Below are 19,395 nucleotides of genomic sequence, written 5' to 3'. Positions count from 1 at the left end.
CCGTCATGTACTGAGCAACTACTTTGTACCAGTCAGTATGCTAGATGGTTTACTAAGGTAATTTGTTTTTCTTCAGCATCGCTGTATGCTATAGATTTTATTGTCTTACATTAAAGTGGTTCCTTCTAAGTTCAGGGTAAGGGTTTCTGGCTTGCGGGAAGGTCTAGGAGAGACCCTGTTCATGTCACAGTGCAGTCACCTGCCAACCAAAGAGCGCCGGCTCCTGAGCTCCTGTCTTGGCCCTGACTTCAGCAGTTTCGCCCCAAGGCTTAGCATTTCATGTGAGTGCTTCGCATTTTCTGCCAGCACGCATGACCCTGTTAGGGGATGGTGTGTGTGTGTTGGTGTTTGGGGATTGGAGCTGATTTTGCCCAGCATTTGCTTGAATCAGCCCTAGAGCCGGATAGACCGAGAAGCAGCAGCCCAGTCGGCATTCATTCTGGGTCACAGAACCTGAGACCGGCTGCGAGTCCTTGCAGGTTGTGGATATGGGCCTGGTGCTTAGTCATTGGTGGGGGGGGGGGTGGGCACAGAAAATGATTGCAGGTGACAGCTTAATTGGAGTTGGTGGTGATTATGTCACCTAACAAAGTAAATCAAAGTCTTTTCAACCCCCTGAGTTTCCTAAATGCCCAGCTTCTAAGGCAAAGCTCCCTCCTTGACTAGATGATGACAGTTCTTTCTTATCTCCGCCATGACCTTTTACCTCTGTGTCTCAGGTTGTCATTGGGTCACTCAACAGGTATTTGCTGAATACCTAAAACTGTTTTAGATGCTGACAGCACCCTTGTGAATATCCTCACCATTCCTGATCCCGAACACTCGGTCCAGTAGCCAGGCAAATGGAAAATAGTGTGTTGGTACTTGCACAGGGAAAGTGTGGGACTGGCTAGGGGAACAGAGCTGGGTTCCTAACCACTGCCTGACACACAGCGGGTGCAAGGGACATGCCTTGAACAGAAGAGCATTTCCTTAGGTGCTACTTCTCCTAGCATTTTCTTCCCCACCTCCTCCTTGGCAAGCCCACACCCACCCACCTCTTGCTTGGAGGCTACAACAGGAAAGACCTGTGTCCAGCCTGCCTTCTCCACTGAATAAGAACCACATCCTGATGGGAGATAGGAACAGGGATATCAGACACTCAGCATCACCTTCCCCAATTCGAGCAAGCTCTGCTTTGCAGCAAGAGCACCCTTGGGGTTTCATCAGAGCCAAACTCCAAGGACCAAATAGTCAGACTTGGAAAAGATCTTGGAAGTAGGTCTTTACAGCTTAGCAAAGATTCATTGAGTACCTACTATGAGTCCAGAAGAGAGACTTATAAACAAGTTATGACACAGTGTGAGAAGGGCAAGTGACAAAGCTGAGGCTTAAGAGATCCTCATTGGCCTCTATTAGCTCTAAGCCTCTTTCCTACCTTCACTGACGTACTTCGATCTTCTAGGACTGTGCTGGGAATGAACGTGGGTGGTAGAAAGGGGAACTCTTTTGGGACTCATGAAAGGGGCTACAGTGGAGGACCAACCTTCTGTGCTGAGCAGGACCCGAGAAAGAGAGAGAGAGAGAGGGAGTGTGTGTGCAGGTGCTCAAGTGGGTGACACATTTCTTTTGTCAGTCCCCTAGTGCCTTTACTAGTGGGTCTGGTTCCTCGCCTGTATTTAGTAAAATCTGTGGTTTATCTTGATCTTTCCCTGAGGCCATGTTGCATTTTAATTTTGGTATAACAGAAAGATGTTGTCAAAGCTGAAAGTTGACTAGGTTCCAAGTTGTTTAAGGCTGGGCGGCTGCCTGTACGCTCTGTCCGTGTGTGGCACCTAGTGGGTACCCAGCCGGGGTTTGCTAAACTGACCTGAATTCTGCCCCAAGCCCGCCCCAGGGACCTGTACTCCTCATCATGAACTTGGGGTTGCCAGCTAAACTCCCTGCTCTTCTCAACGTGAACATCAAGTAGGATGCCCTTGTTTGTCTTAGTACACTTCTGAGACAAGTCCTGTTACCTTTCTGGAGGGTTTGGGGAAGAAGCGATTTCTGTGGTTCTGCGTATGCTGCAGACTGAGCAGTGCTTGCTCTCCGGTGTCCTTCCTGGCATATTTCCTGTTCTTCTCAGGCCTCCATTGCTTTCAGTGGTTACCTTCAGATGGAATCAAGTCCCAGCCTTCCCCGGGGCCTACTTAGGTAGTAGGGCTTGTGTTTACACACTGATCACTTAAATGGGATCATTTTTCTTTTGTCCTAGGAGATAGGACATTAAGCTGTTAAGATCTGCTTTAAGTGCTGTTCAGGCCCTAGGACAGGTCTGTTTATATACCTTGTTCATGCTGTCTACCCAGACTCTAATGAATTCCTTTTAGGCGGGCTCTTTTGTCAGCCATGAGCACCAGAAGGTTTGGGAGGGGATGCTCCTGTTTCCTCTCCAGTCACTCTGTTACCATTTTACTTCATTGTTTACTTGTGTGGATATAGCCTTGGCCATAGGCTGTAATTAGAAACAGGTAGGTGGATAGGAGCAGGTGGCTTTGTTGTGGCTTTGTTCATTCACTGACAAGGTTAGAGGTGAGCTCCTTTCTGGGACTGGGTTGGGAGTGGGGGTCCAAGGGATCAGGGGAATGTTTTCCTCTCCATAAATACTTCTCCATAACTTCTGGTCCCAAATGACCTATTGTCGGATGGGGGCTCTTTTCCCTTTTCTCTCTGAACATGTAGAGACACTACGGAGAAATTATGATCATTATCGTCATTATCATCATCAAGAGAGTGCAGAGAGAGGGCATAAACAGGGTGAGGGAGAGGTGGTGGGGAGCGGTTATTAGCTTAAGTGGTGTAAATGTGGCCTCGAGTTGAGTAGAGCATGAGAGGCTGGAACGAAGTCTTGCTGGCAACTTGGGGACACTGTAGCACTCTCTGTGGATCTCTTGTCCCACGGGGCTACTGTGAAGTTCTGTAAAACACTATACAGAGTGTAGGTATTAGTGCTTTTTTTTTTTTTTTCCAACAAGGAATATTTCTCAAACTTCTGAGGCATGTGTGTAGTACGGCAACTTTGCTTAATTTTTTACAGCAGAGAAGGAACAAGCAAAGAGATGGTATCACGTGTCTGGAGTTCTTAAAATGCAACATCTTGAAGTCTTAAAGTACATTAATCTAAAAGCCCATGCGGTGGCAGAGCCACTGTATAAATTTTGGCCTCTAGTGAGTGGCTTCCATGACACCTGTCCCCACAGATTGTTGCATGATTGCCGTGTGCCAGGCTGCTTTCACACGCAGACTCATTAACTCTTTGTAGCAGCTCAGCTACCATTTTCGTTTCACAGAGCGTAAACTGAGACTCATTTCACACGCAGACTCATTAACTCTTTGTAGCAGCTCAGCTACCATTTTCGTTTCACAGAGCGTAAACTGAGACTCAGAGATTAATTCCCAGGGGTAGAAGTAGCAGAACTCATATGTCAACCCAAGGCTCATGGCTTTTTAGTACCTGGTCCTGCTGGGTTTCAACATTGTCACTTAGCAGAAAAGTCTATAATGGAAATGTGAGATGCCCCCTAAAGTCCTCATGTGATGAAGCATCGAGAAGGGTTTTGATAACCTCTCTCTCCATCTGTAAAGTGGGAACAATAACACTCCCTGGGCTGCGAAGATTAAAAGTGATCAGGTTACATGAAGCCCCCAGCACTGGGGGGGCTTGGCAGAGAGTAGGAGCTCGACATATTTAGCTGCGTTTCCCACATCTCTGCTCTGGTCCCTCTTCCCTCCTCCCCTCCCCATGCTTTCTCTTCAGGCCTCAACACATCCTTCTCTTTCTGATGCAACAGCTTTCTTATTTCTCCTTCTCCCATGCCTCTCTGCCTGTTTCCTTCTATGCTGACCTCAAGCTTGGGTCATATTGATGCTGGCCAGATAATACCTACTCACAGAATCCTCCTAGATTAGATTCTTTGCCGTTCAGTGGCTGCAGGAAGCCAGAAGTCTCAAGCTTAGTAGGGTGTTTGTTTTGGGAAGAGGGATAAGAAGGAAAACAAAGGTCCTTGAATGAAGCCCCAAACCATAGGAGCCTCTGCAGAGGCACTGACTTCTGTCCCATGACTTGGCCCTCCCCTCCAGGGTTGCCAACACTGATCTAAGGGCCGTGTGGTTTTGAAAAATAAAGGCCATGGTTCTGGTTGTTTGCCCCTAGAAAAACCCCTTGGTTCCACTACTGAAAACTGTATCTTTCTCTGTGCATTCCTCCTGTAGGTTCAGGGCCAGATTAACAGTCCTTCTCAGTCTCAAATTTCTAATCTGAGCAAACCCTTCGGTTTGGCAAACATTGGCTGAGCCCCTGTGATGTGCCAAGGCTTTAGATGCTCGGGATACCAAGATAAAGTGAACACAACCTTGCCTTCAGGAAGTTTACAGTATGGTGTCAGGGGGTAGAGATCAAAGGCACATCACAGACACACACATAATCAAATACATAAATTACTGTGGAAACATTATAATGTGCAGAGTGCTGTGGAAACTGGGACGAGGACTAGTCCCTGGAGGCATCCTGCGGTGACACTTGAGGTAAGCTCTGAAGGCTAATTAAGAGCTCCTCTGGTGGAACGAAGGGAAAAGGAGGAGCTGGTTCTGGCAGAAGTGAGGGTGTGAAAATGCAGCTTGCACAGATTTTAGGGCTTGTGGGAGGAAGACCTGGAAAAGGTTGATGGCAGCCCAGTTCTAGAGGACCTGGAAGGTTGTGCGAAGGCGTTTGGATCTATTTCATTGTACTGAGTTGGGGAGCTGTGGAAGGCGGGTCTGTTGGCTCCTTGGCTTGTTTGTTTTCAACCAACCTCAAAAGGGGAAAAAAAATCACTCCTACCTCCTTCACATTTTCAAATCAGCTGCTTTTGTTTCCTGTTCCTTTCTAGGCCTCAGCCAACTGCTTACATGCTTTTTACAAAACGAGATCTATGTTTTTTTACTTAGCCTCTTTTACATATTTTTCATGTTGCTACCTGATCTTTTTAATTATCATTTTAATGGCTGCGTAACAATCCATCAGTTATTATGCTGTAATTTATTTAAAGCAGTAGAGTGACAAGAACCAAAAAGGTTTTAGAGTTCGAAGCTGTTCAGATCCTGACTGTGATTCACCATCTGTGTAATCTTGACAAAATATTGAATCACTCTGAGCTTTAATTTCTTTATTTATAAAATGTGTTGACCATTTACCTACTTTACAGGGCCATTGTCCAGATTATATCAGATTAGATGCATTATGAATTATGGCCTTGAGGGGGCGCTTATTCAATGGGTGGTGGCTGCCCACTTACATCTTTACTGATTGGTTGAGCTTGATGTTCTGGAAGGAAGGTAGGTGGCAACGTGGAGGTGGATTAGATGGGGAGAGGAGAGCGCCAGGGAGCCAGCCTGAGGGGTCAGACCCACAGAGGCCCGCGGTAGTCGCCACTAGTCCTTGTGACTGTCAAGTGCCTGAAATGTGGTCAGTCTGAATTGGGATGCGTAGTAAACATAAAACACACACTAGTTTGAGAAGACTTAGTATGAAACAGAATATAAAACACCTTGTTAATAATGTTTATATTAATTATACATTAACAGATTATTTTGGATATACTGTGTTGAGAGATGTTAAAATTATTTACACTTGATTTTAAAATGTGGCCACTAGAAAACTGTAAATGACATATGGGGCTTGCATCGAGTTTCTCTGGCTGCTTTGAGTCCCTATGACTCATCACATATAGGAAAGACAGGAGGAGTAGGTAAATTTGAGTATGTGTTTGTATAAACAGATTCTTAGTGGGTGTCTTCTGAGCAATGAAATGAAAGGCAAGTATTTGTTCTAGACCAGAGGAGTTGTCCCCACTTTCCTCAAGTTGGCCATTCTGGCTCTTAACCACATCACGCACAGCAGTGGTAAGATGACTGACCGAAGTGCTCATTGCAGGGAAGCCTGGGAAGAGCTTGACTTCTCAGCTGAGCTCGCGGAGTGCTTCAGGCCTGGCTGGCAGTGAAGCGCCAGGTGTCCTGCTCGCTCCTTTGCGGAACACTTCTCAGTAACACATGCAGTATGCTGGGATTGCACAACTGGGAAAAAGACCACATAGACAAAATGAAGTTGGAGGGACAGGCTTTTTGTGTAGGGAAGATAAGTGCTCTGAGTCCTGTACAGCCCTGCTCAGTTGTGTGTCTTCACTTTCTCTGGTTTAGAGTCCTTGGAGAAGAGGTATTCTCGCCTTTATGGATATAAATGGATTTGATGCTGAGGCTGGCTTCCAGGTAGCATTTCAGATAACCAAATGCTATTTAGGTTTTCCAGCCAGGAATTGAAATTTTACCTACCTCTTAAAGCATCCAGTCTACCATTTCCTGTAGGGTTGTTGGGTAATAGAGCCTTAAAATCAAGATACAGGATAGCAGCAAAGAAGCTGTATAAGAACTTTTGTATATCCCTGCAGTTGGTCTTCCGTGGGCTGAGCTCAGGAACCCACAGATTTTGGATGCATCTTAGTGGCAAGGCAAGTGGCAGATACCAAGTTTGGAGGGAAAAAAGTAAAGCACACCAAGCACCAGCATCTGCCTTGCCTTGGGGAGTTTTATCTGACTCAGCCTGCCTGGCTTGGGCCTTGGTCGATGCGGATAACAGAAAGGCCTGATGCGAGATCCTGGCATTGCTATGGCTGGGCCACTGCTGTTCGTTTGCCGGGAGCATTCTGCTTCTCTGAAGGGATGGTCACCCATCTGAACCCTGGCTGTAGTTGTTAGTTGGGTAAAGAGTTTCACGTTCTTGGTCAGCAGTGGTAAAACTACAGGAGCATATATATGTTTCATTCATTTAGCAACAATTTACTGATCTCTTTCCACATGCCAGACACCATGGGGTTAATGTTTTTCTGTAGGAGAGTACATGAAAGTTTTAATTGCTTTCCTTTGCTTTTATTTTCTATCTTGATTTTAAATTTGTAACTTTTACAGTCACAGAACAAAAGCTTTGTTTCACAACTTATAAAACTGATTCTTTACTCTTTGAGGACTTCTTGTATCCTGGGTACCAATTTTATTTTTTCCGAGAAATTGGGAGAAATGTACTCTTTTCCCCTCCTGTATTCTCTGCCCTCCTTTTGGGTCTTGGGGAAGGATCATTTCTGATCTCCGGGGGCCCCAAGTCTCGCTTCCAGCAGATATACTTTCAGCAAGGCTTAATCTGCTAGACAGCCCTCTCCCTCAACGTGGAGGGCCCTGTTTGGCTGAGGCAGACTATAGCTGTCACCTCTTCCTTAGTGCCGGCCAGCCAGAGAAGGAAATGGGCCTCAGTGTGGCAGGCCCGTGAGCCTTCTGCCCCTATAGAGATTTATGTTTGAAGTGGTTTCATCCCATTGCACCACCTGTGACTTTTCAAGGCAATAGTGATGAGCTGGGAATTGGCCAAAGGCCTGACACCTCAGGGAGTTAGGTGTCACTGGCTTTAATGACCTTGAATTGACTGGGATTGGGGTGGCGTTGGGATACCTAGGCGTAGATAGCCGAATAAATATGAAGGTTTCTGTCCTCCAAGTCCTTGACGGGCCATATCTACCCACCACACTCTCTCTTCCGCATGTGCAGATTCAAGTCTGCACACACCTGCACACATACACTATGTCCCCTTGCAGGTGCTGTGCCCTCTCCCCACTTGGCTCCTCTGGAAGCCCCCACTTCTCACTTCTCCCCACCAACTCCAGTCCCCACCCAGCACTGTCATTCCTAACCCAAGCCCAGCCTTTCTGCCAGCCCAGGCCTCTCCAGGTTAGAGCTCTCTGGGGACCTTTTCCTTTTGAAAGGACGAAAGAAAGAAAAAGGGAGGAAAACCAGAAAGAAAGAGGAAAGCAGAAGAATGAAACTGGACCGAAGGGGCAGTGGTGGCTTGAGCTATCTCACTGCATTACAATGAATATGGACTCTATTAAGCTCCGTTCTGCCTGTTAGTGTTTCCCAGGGCAACACAGCCCCCATATGGCAAGCATGCAGCAGATTAGGGTAGGCCCCTGGGCCTCATTGAAGGGTGGGGGGCTTGACTGGCAGTTGAACCCCCTCCCACCTCCCCCTACTCCTCACACTTGACACTGCCTGTGTTTATCTAAAGCAAGGGGGGGGGCGTTTGGAAGGGTTTTTGTCAGGCTCTGAGAGAAGGGAGAGGAGGCTGGAGGCAGGGTGGATTGAGGGAGGTTGAGGGAGGAAGGTGGGTGGAGGTGGGGTGGAAAGGGGATAGGCGAGGAGGGAAAGCCTCATAAATATTCAAGAGGAGTAGTGAATGGAGAGAGAGAAATAAAGCAGATGGAATTCGTGTTAAAGAACCGCACAGTCACCCTGTTTTGAGCCCTCCAAAAACAAAAACAAAGAAAAGGGAATGGCTTTCTAGGAGTGTAGGAGCTGCGTTTATCCAATTAGCAGGGTTGTCAAATTGAATTTATATGGAATAGGGTGGGGGAATTGAGAAGGGAGTGTAGAAGAAAGGAAGTGGTTTTCCTTTTCTCTTAAGGTTTGTGGGTCCCCCCCCCACCGCACTTTATGGCTAGATTTTTTAATTTCCTTAAAGAGAAATTTAAGGAAGGTGTATGTGCGACAAAGATATGTGACTCCCTAGTAACTTTTCCCTCAAGTGGTGGAGGTGGGAGAGATTTAGATGTGTCCATTGGGCAAATCAAAAGACCACATCTTCCCTTTACTCAGAAGGCAGAGGTGGCTTCTCTTTGTGGGGGATTCCTCCCCAGAACCACGATAGTATATCTAGATTCCTTCTTTCCCCTTCCTTGGGTGGTGAAGGGGTCCACTTACCTGAGTGGAAATAGGTTCTGTCCATGTTGGTTAGCAACTTGTTATACATTTTGGGTTCAGTCAGTGAGGAGCCCAGGATGGGCAAATGCCACTTTGATGATTTATTTATTGCCTTCTCAAAAACATCTCACACTCTTTTCCCTAGTCTTCCACGTTGTGACCCAGTCTGTTTCTTACCTTGCCTCTTTCCATTCTTCTGGGAGTCTCCAAAATAGGGTACAAGCTCCACGGGGGAAATGTAAGAAACTCCACTGGAGTGCTAGAGGAAAATATTAGAGATGCTCTTAAGGTTTATTTCTGTCTAAAACAGGAACAGGAAAGAATTTCAGCTTTCTTGATATTTAATACTAAGGTTGACAGTGGTGCCTTTGGTCTGTATATCACAGGGTGATGTGTCACAACAGTAGCGAGAGATCTCTGTGTGACAGTGGAGACCTCACTTGCTTTTTCACTCCCCAGTTTTCCTGTTCTCTGTTAAGTGGATTTACAGATTATATAATTTACTTTTGACTAAGTTAATGCTCACGAAAGGACAAGTGGCTTAAAGAGATTGCTGCAAAGAAACGGTCTGAAGAGTATGCAGCTAATCCGAGCCCATGCTAACAGGGGAACGCAGCAGAGCTGACCCTCTTCAAGCCACGTAAGAAGGTAAAAACAACGCTAATGGAATCCCATCTGATGAGCCGTCAACAAAGTAATTAACATTCAAGCAGACTGTTCGGAAGAGGTTATACCCATATCAGTACTGATGCATCCAATCCTAACCAGGCTTTCTGTCTAAGGTGTTAGCTTTAATTACCTTATAACACAATCATGATTAACATGTCATTAAAACATGGTTTCACTTTTACCTACTCTTTTTAAATTTTAGTTCAGCAGCCCATGCATTTAATTTATGAATAAATATGAATGGGTTAGGGATATTTGCCCAGAATATTTTATTCCTAAGAAAGCAAGATCAGAAGAGTTTGGAGACCACTGTTCAAGATAAACCCTCTGTAACAGCCAGACTGCTTGAGGCACCACCCTCCAGACAGACCTTTCCCACCAGCCTTGCCCTCAGCTCTTTACATACGCAGGCCTTCCAAACCCTTTATCCAGGAAACCTTTCCTGAAGACCCAATATTGAAAACGCTCCCCTCCTATGCTCTCACTTGTAAGGTTTTAAAGTAAAGAATGCTAAAGTCGTTACATGAGAGGAATCCCCCAAACTTCAGTGGTTTTGCACAACAGTGGTTTATTTCTTCTCCTGTCTGGATTGCCTTGACTTCTTCCACCTTGGAGTGAGGCCTTCTGAAACACATGACATGTATCACCAGGACTGGAGAGCGGAGAAATGGAAGCAGTGCTCTGGTTCTCTAGCTCTTCACAGCCGTAGCCTAGAAGTGACATGTGACATGTGTGCTTACACTTGATTGGCCAGCACTAGTCACATGGCTCTACGCCATCTGCAGAGGACGCTGGGAAGTGAGGAGCTCCTTGAGATTAGCTGAATACCAGCTGACTTAACGTCCCAAGGTGTACGTTCCTCAGGACAGAGTCCATCTTTTAATGCAGTGACTTGCAGACTGTCTTCTATGGTCGACCACAGTAATATTTTTTCTACCTGATAATAGTGAAGTCACAATATCATAATTTTTTAATAGACACCCAAACAAAATCTGATTAAGGAATAGACTAGAGGGGCACCTGGGTGGCTCAGTGGATTAAGTGTCTGCCTTTGGCTCAGGTCATGATCCCGGGGTCCTGAGACTGACCCCTGAGTCGGGCTCCCTGCTCAGTAGAGAGCCTGCTTCTCCCTCTCCCTCTCCCCCCACCCTGAGCTCTTGCTCTCGCCCTTGCTCCTCTTGCTGTATCTCAAATACAGAAAGTCTTTAAAAAAAAAAAAAAAAGAATAAGCTAGGAATATATTGAGAGGCTGGCTAGAGTATGGCTCATACTTGAGAACATCAAAGTTTTGTTATTCTCTCCTGTTTAACATCAGAGTGGTCTGGGTACATATTCTAGACATTAGTCTAGAACTGCTCTGCCCAGTATGGTTACATTAAAAATTCAGTTCCTCAGTCACATTAGCCACAAGTAGCTGGTGACTAGTGCTGATAGGGCAAATGTAGAACGTATTCACCATTGCAGAAAGTCCTATCGAAGGGGGTTGAAGAACGGTAAGAGATTGTTCTAGATTTGGATGTAAATGGTAAAATAATGAAAACGACCACAGAGAAAGTTACTCTTTTTCTGTTTTTAAAAAAGATTTATTTATGTATTTGAGAGAGTGAGAACGCGCGCATGAGGCGGGGAGGGGCAGAGAAAGAGGGAGACACGGAGACTCCCCGCTGAGTGGAGAGCCTGACAGGGGACCCAATCTCAGGACCCTGAGATCACGACCTGAGCAGAAACCAAGAGTCAGATGCTTAACCGACTGTGCCACCCAGACCCCCCAGAGAAAGTTACTCTTACAGATAACAATCCAGGTAACATTATTTTCCTGCATAAGAAAGTAGATTCAAAAATATTGCAAATTTAGTTCTAAAAGTAGTTCTAAGCAGTTGGTAGATTTGACCTCAGAAACTGTTTGCTGGGAAGCAGTATTGGGATAGTAGGGAAAGCATGGGACTAGGAGTCAGAAGGCCTGACTTGGGAGCCCTAAATCTCTCTTAATTAGCTAGGAGACCTTCTACAGATCACTTAGTCTCTCTGCTCCTTGCTTTTCTCATTTATAATATTCGATACCCTGAGGTGTTATTCTAAGCTATTGTTTTATTTTCTCTGAGGTCCCTCCTAATTTAAAATCTTTCTTTTTAATTAGGTCTATGGGTAAAAGTATAACTTTTTAAGTAAAAATGACCTTTCTTAAACCCTTCTCCTAAATCTATTTAAACTCATATATTCAGCCTTTGGGAACTAAATTCACTTGTTTCCCAGGAATTTCCCCCAGTACCATTCCTCTGAACAGGAGTGCCACCGTCTTTCTTGAGGCTAGGGGACTGCCAGCACTCACCCCCACCCCCTGCCACCTTCCTGCAGCCATTTGGCATCACCTCTTACGAGCAAAACTTCTCCCTGCCTTCAAAGACCTTTGGGAAAAGTGAATCTTAACTCTATAGAATTGGGACCTTGCAACAAACAAAAAAACAAAAAAAGTAATTTGGAGACAGAAATATTTATTTTTTCATGTGTCTAGCCCCCCACCCAAACAGTGGAACAAAAAAAACTTTGTCAGATCTTGTTCTTGTCACTGAAAGAAAGCTTTTTTAGAAATAAGTCTCTCTATGGTATCTGCTAGATCACAAGTTCTATTTCACTCGTCTTGGTTACTGGCCGTAGGATATCCAAAGGGTGTGCTTTGTGTTTAAGACCATGAAGCCTTCCCTTTCTTTCCAGGACAGCTGCAGTGCCCTGGGTGACCAGGGAGGAGATGTGGTCTCCTGTGCCCTGGTTGCGCCTGTGCTCCAGCCCGTCCTCTTGGGAGAAGGTGGAGCTGGCTGCCTCCTGCTGCTGATGGATTCGCAGTTGTTTGTAATTTTCTCACAAAATAAATACTCCGAGGCTATAATTTCTCATTGGTCTCAACCCCAGAAGTGTATTCTGTTGTTGTTGTTTTTGGAAAGTTTTGAAAATGTCTGCTTGGTGGAGATTATTTCAGTGGGAGCATGTATGTCAGCAGTTAAATTTCTCACGCACATTTTCTTTTCTTTTCCATGTCCAAATAACCCTTAAAAATAGCAAGTACCTAGGCCTCAACGAGGAATTCATGTCAGGAATTTATTCTCCCCTCTGTTTTTGATTTTTTTTTTCTTCCTCTCTCCTCTTTTTCTGAGAAAATACATAGAAAAGAAGAAGGATCTAGACATGCTTTGCATTGCCAAGAAAAATAACGGGCCTTACTGTTGTCTTCACCCAACTTTGAAATTGTACCTTGTTCATTTCCCAGTGGGACAAAGTCACGCTGCAAGTAGGAATTCCAATTACGCCTTAGGTGTCTTTTATTTTTATCATTACAACAGAATTCTCAGAAATTTATATCTTTGGAACTCTCTGTCTAGACCAACCTCACCGGGTAACTTGGCCCGGGAAGCAGCTCTGTTCTCCTGGTTGCTGAATGGGAGGCGTCCTGGCCCCAGCGCCGCCCCGCCCTCCCTGTGTTCGTCATAGTTCGGCATTTTGTGGGTGAGGCTCCGTGTGACCTGCTTCGGGCTCATTAAATGGTATCTGTTTACAGCTCTGTCATGGGGATTAATGAGTTAACTCCTTTCCCCCTCTTCAGATACCTGCTTCCTCTTACTCCCTTTCCCCCTCCAGATACATTCTTTTCTCCTGGTTGCTTATAAAAGTGGGCTGGTGGCTGGCAGCATAACTGGGGTCTGTTTCTATCTTGAATCCTATAAATTACCAAGGGTGCAGAAGTAACAGTGATTGTTTGGCTGGTCCTCGTTAATCAGGAGGGAGCCTGGGCTGAGTTTCCTCAGTAAAAGCTTTGTGGACTTTACAACCCAAACACCTCTGCAGCCACCCTGGGCTCAGATAAGAAACAGCCCTCCTGTCCTCTTTGCCTGCTTCTCTTCTCTTTGCCCTTTATTACTTTGTGTTCATTTCCTGCCTCCGTGCCTCCTCCTTCCCTCCCTTCCCTTCCTTCCTTCCTTGGAGCAGGGACAGAATGGGTGTCAGCAGTTTTCTTAAGGATTTGGGGAAACTGGAGCATGTCATGATCAAGTTCCCTAAAATCCTTTCACTGGTAATTCATGCACTGTTCTAGATAAGTAGGTTATTTCGCTGGGGAAAAGTAGAGAATTAAAACAAGTATCTGCAAAATCGAGAGGACACCAAAACTTGCTTTTTGGTATTAGTTTATAAATCTGTTAATGAAATTTTTCTCTAGAGCTCACTGTTAAAACGCCTCACTATTCTACATCACCCTTATTCCAACTCTGTCTGTTAAGCTCCCTACCGGTTACAGAGCACTGATAGAAAAAAATGGGAAAAGGCTCCTGTTGGGGTTAAAAGTACAGAGATTTGAAAAGATCTCGGAGTCTCTGAGACCTTAGGATTCATGAATAACATCCCCTAAACAAGAGGTTCAGCGTGTATTACGCATACCACGATAGTCTGGTATGGTGGCATGGCCTGCCATGTGGCCGTGGACATCTGGCATCCTTTAAGCACGTGGTTCCCAACAGGTATGTGAGATGCTCTAATGCTGGGCTCCCCTGCCCTCCTTGCTGCCCGTACATGGGTCAAGCCTCTAGCACTCGTGCCACAATAAAATCCCCTTCTAGCTCAGGGGAGCCACTTAAAAGAAGCTTCTTTTAGATGAGAAATGACGAGAGTTTTCTTTGGTCTTCTAGCAGCTGTTCCAGTCAACGTCTTGAATGTGGCTGGCATCTGTGCTGGAGGCAGGGGGCAACGGGACAGAGCCAGGCCCTGTGGCAGGCAGCCTCACTTACCAGGGCCATTTCTTTCTTTCTCACAACAGCGCAGTGCGTGGGATCGTAGTACCTCGTGGAGTGACTCTGCTGGCTTATGGGACGTTGGCTTGGACCCCTTGTGACACCGTGCTGCATGGGATGATGACAACTCAGAGAGACAAAAGGCCCGAGGTCACCCTCGCTTGCCTCCTCTTAGCCACAGCAGGCTGCTTTGCTGACTTGGGTGAGTGCCTTCCTTCCCTTTCTCAGCCTGCCCCTCTGACAAGAGCACATTGCCCGCTCACGTCACATTCAGTAGGGACCGTGGAGAAAGGCCTTCCTTTTCCTGGATTTCAAAGACCCCTTCATTCCCACTGGCCTTCAGGAATACACTCAGTAATACAAGATGAGAGATCATCTCGGCAGCCTCCTATTGGTTGTATTTTGGTTTTTTAATCATTTCAAATGTATCCCAGGAGAGGAGCAGTCATAACAACTGCCTTTAACTGAGCACTTAGCTATGAGATGGCGGCAGGCGGTTGAGCTTCACGACTACCCTGCGAGGCAGGTGTTACTAGCCCCACGTTACAGGTGGGAAACGGAGACACACAAAGGCGAGAGTGACGTGGCTCAGAAGCCGTGGCACTGGGGTTTGGCCCAGGTCTGTCCAACTCCAAAGCCTAAGCTCTCGCCTTTACGCGCTGCTGCCACTCCAGTCTGCCTTCTGAGAGCAAGTGCAGGTTGGGGAATGGACCCAAGGACCGTCGAGTTCCCCCGGTCGCTCAGCTCTGACAGGCAGCCTGGGGGCTGTGCTTCTAAAATGGTCATGTTATGGGTTTTGTGGGGGTGTTCGTTCATGGCCACGTCCCTGTTCTTCCTCCAGACCAGGTCCCTCAGGTCTCTGTCCAGCCTTCTTCCACGGTCCAGAAGCTCGGAGGAACTGTGATCCTGGGCTGCGTCGTCGAACCCCCGTGGATGAAGACCACCTGGCGCCTGAACGGGAAGGAGCTGAACGGCTCAGATGATGCTCTGGGCATCCTCATCACCCGCGGGACCCTCGTCATCACCGCGCTCAGCAACCACACTGTGGGACGGTACCAGTGTGTGGCCCGGATGCCGGCGGGAGCCGTGGCCAGCGTGCCAGCCACTGTGACTCTAGCCAGTGAGTGCTGCTCCTTTGCTCCTGGGCCACGGTGCACTCTCTTCCTCCCTCCCATTCTCTCTCTCCCCCAGACCCTTCATACCCTTTGTCTGTAGTCTTCGTATAAAAGGGGGCCTTACAGTTTGAAATTTCAAACCAGAGAGTGGTAGCTGCCTACCAGTTTCCGGAGGTGGAGGACCATTGTGCCCCTGGGGAGCTGCTCTCTAAGGAGGGGCAGTGTGTGGAGTGAGCGTCTGGAAAGAGGGCAACTCGACGTGGTTGAACTGTTTCCATGCCACGCCTTTCTGCTTTCCCTCCCGCTGTAGGTGTGGTCGTGCCAGCTGCTCCCTGTCCTCCCCATCCTGTCCCCATACTCCAGCCTCATGGCGGTTATGGTCAGAGCGCTTACAAGGCCATGTGTAAGAACAGAGCTGCCCAGCCCACGCTTGGCCCCCTATCTGTCTGAGGGGCAAGCGTATTCCAAATCCCTGATGAATAAATAGAACACAATGAAAAGGAAACCGTGTGACAAAGAGTAAAGAGAACAGAAAAGAGAATGAGATTGGGGTACAGTTTGGTCCAAGGAGGATGCCAGGTGAAGACTTTATACTACTCTTAATTTGTAATTACCACTTGGGTATATTATGGTACCCATGTGCAAAGCACACATTGCCTCATTTTCTACCCATTGTACATACAGGAGACATGACTTTCTGATGAAATAAACTTCTGAAGGCTGCAGGGCAACCCCAACATCTGTTCTTATATGCTGAGTCTACAACCAGGAAATAATAAGAATGACCTCTTCTTCCTTGGAGCCTTGTTCCCTCGTGACCTAGCAGGGTCCCCTTACCCCTGACAGCCTTGCTTCGGACCTCCGTGTCACCATCGTCATCACCCTCCTGAGATATGTGTGTTAGAGGTTGTGCCTAAAGCAGCAAACTTCTGAAATGCTCCTTAAAGTTTGGCTGGGGTCCCCGGGGTGTGTGAGGCCTGATCCTAGAGGAACATTTTAGGAGATGGGGAAGTAGCCCAGCATGGGAGAAAAGACCCCTCCCTGCCTTCTGCTTCTCAGGTCCCTGGAGGGACTTCACTCTGTGAGAGAACAGAGCAGAGGCTGCCGGCAATGTTCCTGTTTTCTTGGGAAACAGTCAAACAGCCCTGCCCTTTTCTCAGAGAAGGGAGAAGGCAGGGTGGATCCTCAGCGGCCCCCCAGGGGACCGGGCTGAGCCTGGGCTGCATCTTGCAGCCTCCCCACACAGTGGGAGCCATTTTCCTTGGTGGCAGAAGGAGCATGTTGAATCTGAGCCCCAGGCCTCTGGGAAGCAGGCTGGGCACGCTCAGTGAGGAAGGCAGGCCCTGGGCCACCAGCTGGGCCCTCCCCTCCACCGGTGCTTGTGGGGTATGAGGAGGAGGGTAGGGGCAGGCTTAGTGAGGAGGGTTGAGGGTAGGGAGGGGTCATCTCATCACACAAGAAGGACTGAGGTCAGAGCTGCACTCCTACCATCATATTCCTCTTTTATGTTTTTCAATTGTAGTGAAAATTACATTACAGAAAGTACAGAATTTATAGAAAATAACATTTCCCCTTAGCTCACCATCATCACATAACCACCATTTACCATTTTGGAGTATACCCTTCCAGCTTTGATCCATACCCATACTTTCTTTTTTTATTGAAGTATATGACTGACATACAGTGTCAGTTTCAGGTGTACAACACTGTGATTTGACATTTGTATGCATTGTGAAATGGGCGCAATAAGTCTACTTACCATCTGTCACCATACAGTCGCCATTACTGGTTGTATTCCCTGTGCTGTACAGTTTATCTCCATGACTTATTTTATGACTGGAAGCTTGGACCTCTTGATCTCCTTCACCCATTTTTCTACCCCCCCCCCAACTTCTTCCCCTCTGGCAAGCAGGACTCTATCTTCTGTATCCGTGAGTCTGGGTTGTATTTTGTTTTGTTTTTTAGATCCTACCTGTAAGTGAAATCATGGGGGATCTGTCTTTGTCTGACTTATTTCACTGAGCCTGATGGCATGCCCATACTTTCACGCTGTCGTAGTGATCTGTCCGTATTCTCTCCCCCTCAGCATTGTGTGGTAAGCATTCTCTATGGGCCATATGACCATATTTCCTTTTTCTTTTCTGTTGAGTATAAAATGCGTCCAGTAAAGTACATAAAGTGCACTAGTGAGTCAGCAACCTGATGCCTTTTTCATATGTATACCCCGGGTAACCATCACTCTAGCAGGTTCCCCCATGCCCCTTACCTAGTCATCTGTCCCCCCAGCCCGCAGCAGAGCAGGATCGGAGTTAAATGGCCCTCGAACATCCCCTAAGTGGTTCCACCATATGTACTGATTGCTGGGCCATTAGGTCGCTTCCAGTGGTCCATTATTACAAGTAAGATGTGCCTTTTAGTAGCGTTCGTGCCTTTAAAGGGTGCTGCTGCTCGTCTAGGACGGTTGCTCATCTGCGAGTGGTCAGCACGTGTCCGTGAAGACTCAGGAAACTCCATAACCACTCATCTGGCCTCATTAGGAGCCAGGCCAAATGTTTTATCTGGAGGAAGGGATAGTTGGAGAGTAGATTTATGTTGGAGACCTCCTTCTACTTCAAGGTGTATCTGTGTGAGGAGAGACCATTTTTCGCCTTTATTTTTTAAAAAATTGCTGGCCACTTCTTTTCGTGGTGCTTGAAGGGATCTGCAGTTGACTTTGAGGACAAAGGGAAGGGTTTGGTTGCATCCCAGAAGACACAGTGAGAGAAGAAGTGGCTTGTGCAGAAGCCCAGTGAGGCTTGCTTGAAAGCCAAGAACTGTTGGCTTGTCGTGGAGACATGAATCAGACGTGAAATGTTTGGAGCTGACTGGAGGGATGGAGAAGTGCTGGAAATGAGGAGAGCAGGCTCCAAGGAGCTGTGGCCATGGAGTGGAACTGTAGCCCCCCCAGCTTGGAGGAGGCAGGGGGAAGGCGGGAGAGGCAGCAGAACGGGGTGCTGTCTTTGGGCTAATGCCATGGGGGATTTGGCCCAGACTCAGCAGTTAGATTAAGTTTCCGAAAGCACATTCCTGAGCAGAATGGGGGCTGTGTTTTGCTGGTTGGCCGATGGAGGGACATTGAGTGGTGAAGGGATTACCGAGGCATGGTCTGCACTTAGAGGCAAGGCTGGGCAGTGGCGTGCCCGTGCACACGCACCCACACCCGCCCACACCCGCCCACACTCAGCACTTAAGGCTTCCTTTTGCTCTGGCCTCTTCTGCATGCATTCAGATGTTCATCCTCAGACAGAGCACTTGCTGTTTGGCCTACCTGGCAAGGTGCTGTCTCCTGTGTCTTCGTGAACTCCTAGATCACTGGGACCCTTCGATGGTGGAGGCTGGGACCTGGCTTGAGGATGCAGAGGTGTGGAGGAGGCCTCTAGCAAGAATTTTCCTGGTCCAGACCTCTTTGACTTAGATCCTGGGGGCTGAGGGTATGCTTGAACTTCACCCCTATCTGTGGACATTGGCTTCTGGTCTTCAGGGAAAGTGGAACCCATGTGGATAACTGCCATCTTCACTCCCTGTGGAGGTGTCTGTCCCACTCTCCTCTGTTGCAGAACTTTTTCTCCTATTGAACCTAAAGTTTATTTGTGGTAAATCTCTTGCTGCTAATGCCTCCCTTCAGACCACCTTGTCTAATTCTTGCTTTTCAAAATACTTTTGACTTTGATCTCCTTTCTTCCTTTCTCCTTTTTACAAGCTTTCCACCAGGAGGCCAAACACTATACGTGGCTCAAGTGTTCCCACTCTCTGCACCTGAACCAACAGCAGACATTGCCAATGGACGCCATATTCCTTTTTTCTGTACTCTTGATTCGGCCTTAGAATTGTCCTCAACACAGTCCAGCAAGTAATCACAATTCAGCACAGCTGGCATACAATGTGAAAGCTCTTTTCTATTCCTTACCTCTAATTCAAATAAACTTCTACATAATTCTTCATTTTTAACTTTTTTCCATTTTCTTAAATTCTTTAATTCTCCCAATTATCCTGTCATC

At 47.0% G+C, this 19,395-nt stretch overlaps 1 protein-coding gene across 4 annotated transcripts in view; it reads left to right on the top strand.

Annotated features, from left to right (window-relative positions):
* BOC (BOC cell adhesion associated, oncogene regulated) overlaps window positions 1–19,395 on the top strand; it is a 69,724-nt gene that overhangs the window by 19,789 nt on the left and 30,540 nt on the right. For all 4 annotated transcript variants that reach the window (XM_045785175.2, XM_087861616.1, XM_045785173.2 and 1 more), the window contains exons 3-4: window positions 14,270–14,445; window positions 15,085–15,363. In XM_045785175.2, the coding sequence (XP_045641131.2) occupies window positions 14,361–14,445; window positions 15,085–15,363 (364 nt within the window). In that variant the 5' untranslated portion in view covers window positions 14,270–14,360. The remainder of the gene's footprint in view (window positions 1–14,269; window positions 14,446–15,084; window positions 15,364–19,395) is intronic.

Source organism: Ursus americanus, chromosome 4 (assembly GCF_024610735.1).
Source record: "Ursus americanus isolate L20-20 chromosome 4, mUrsAme1.1.p, whole genome shotgun sequence".
NCBI classification, from domain to species: Eukaryota; Metazoa; Chordata; class Mammalia; order Carnivora; family Ursidae; genus Ursus; species Ursus americanus.
This window is presented reverse-complemented; position numbering and strand designations above follow the sequence as displayed.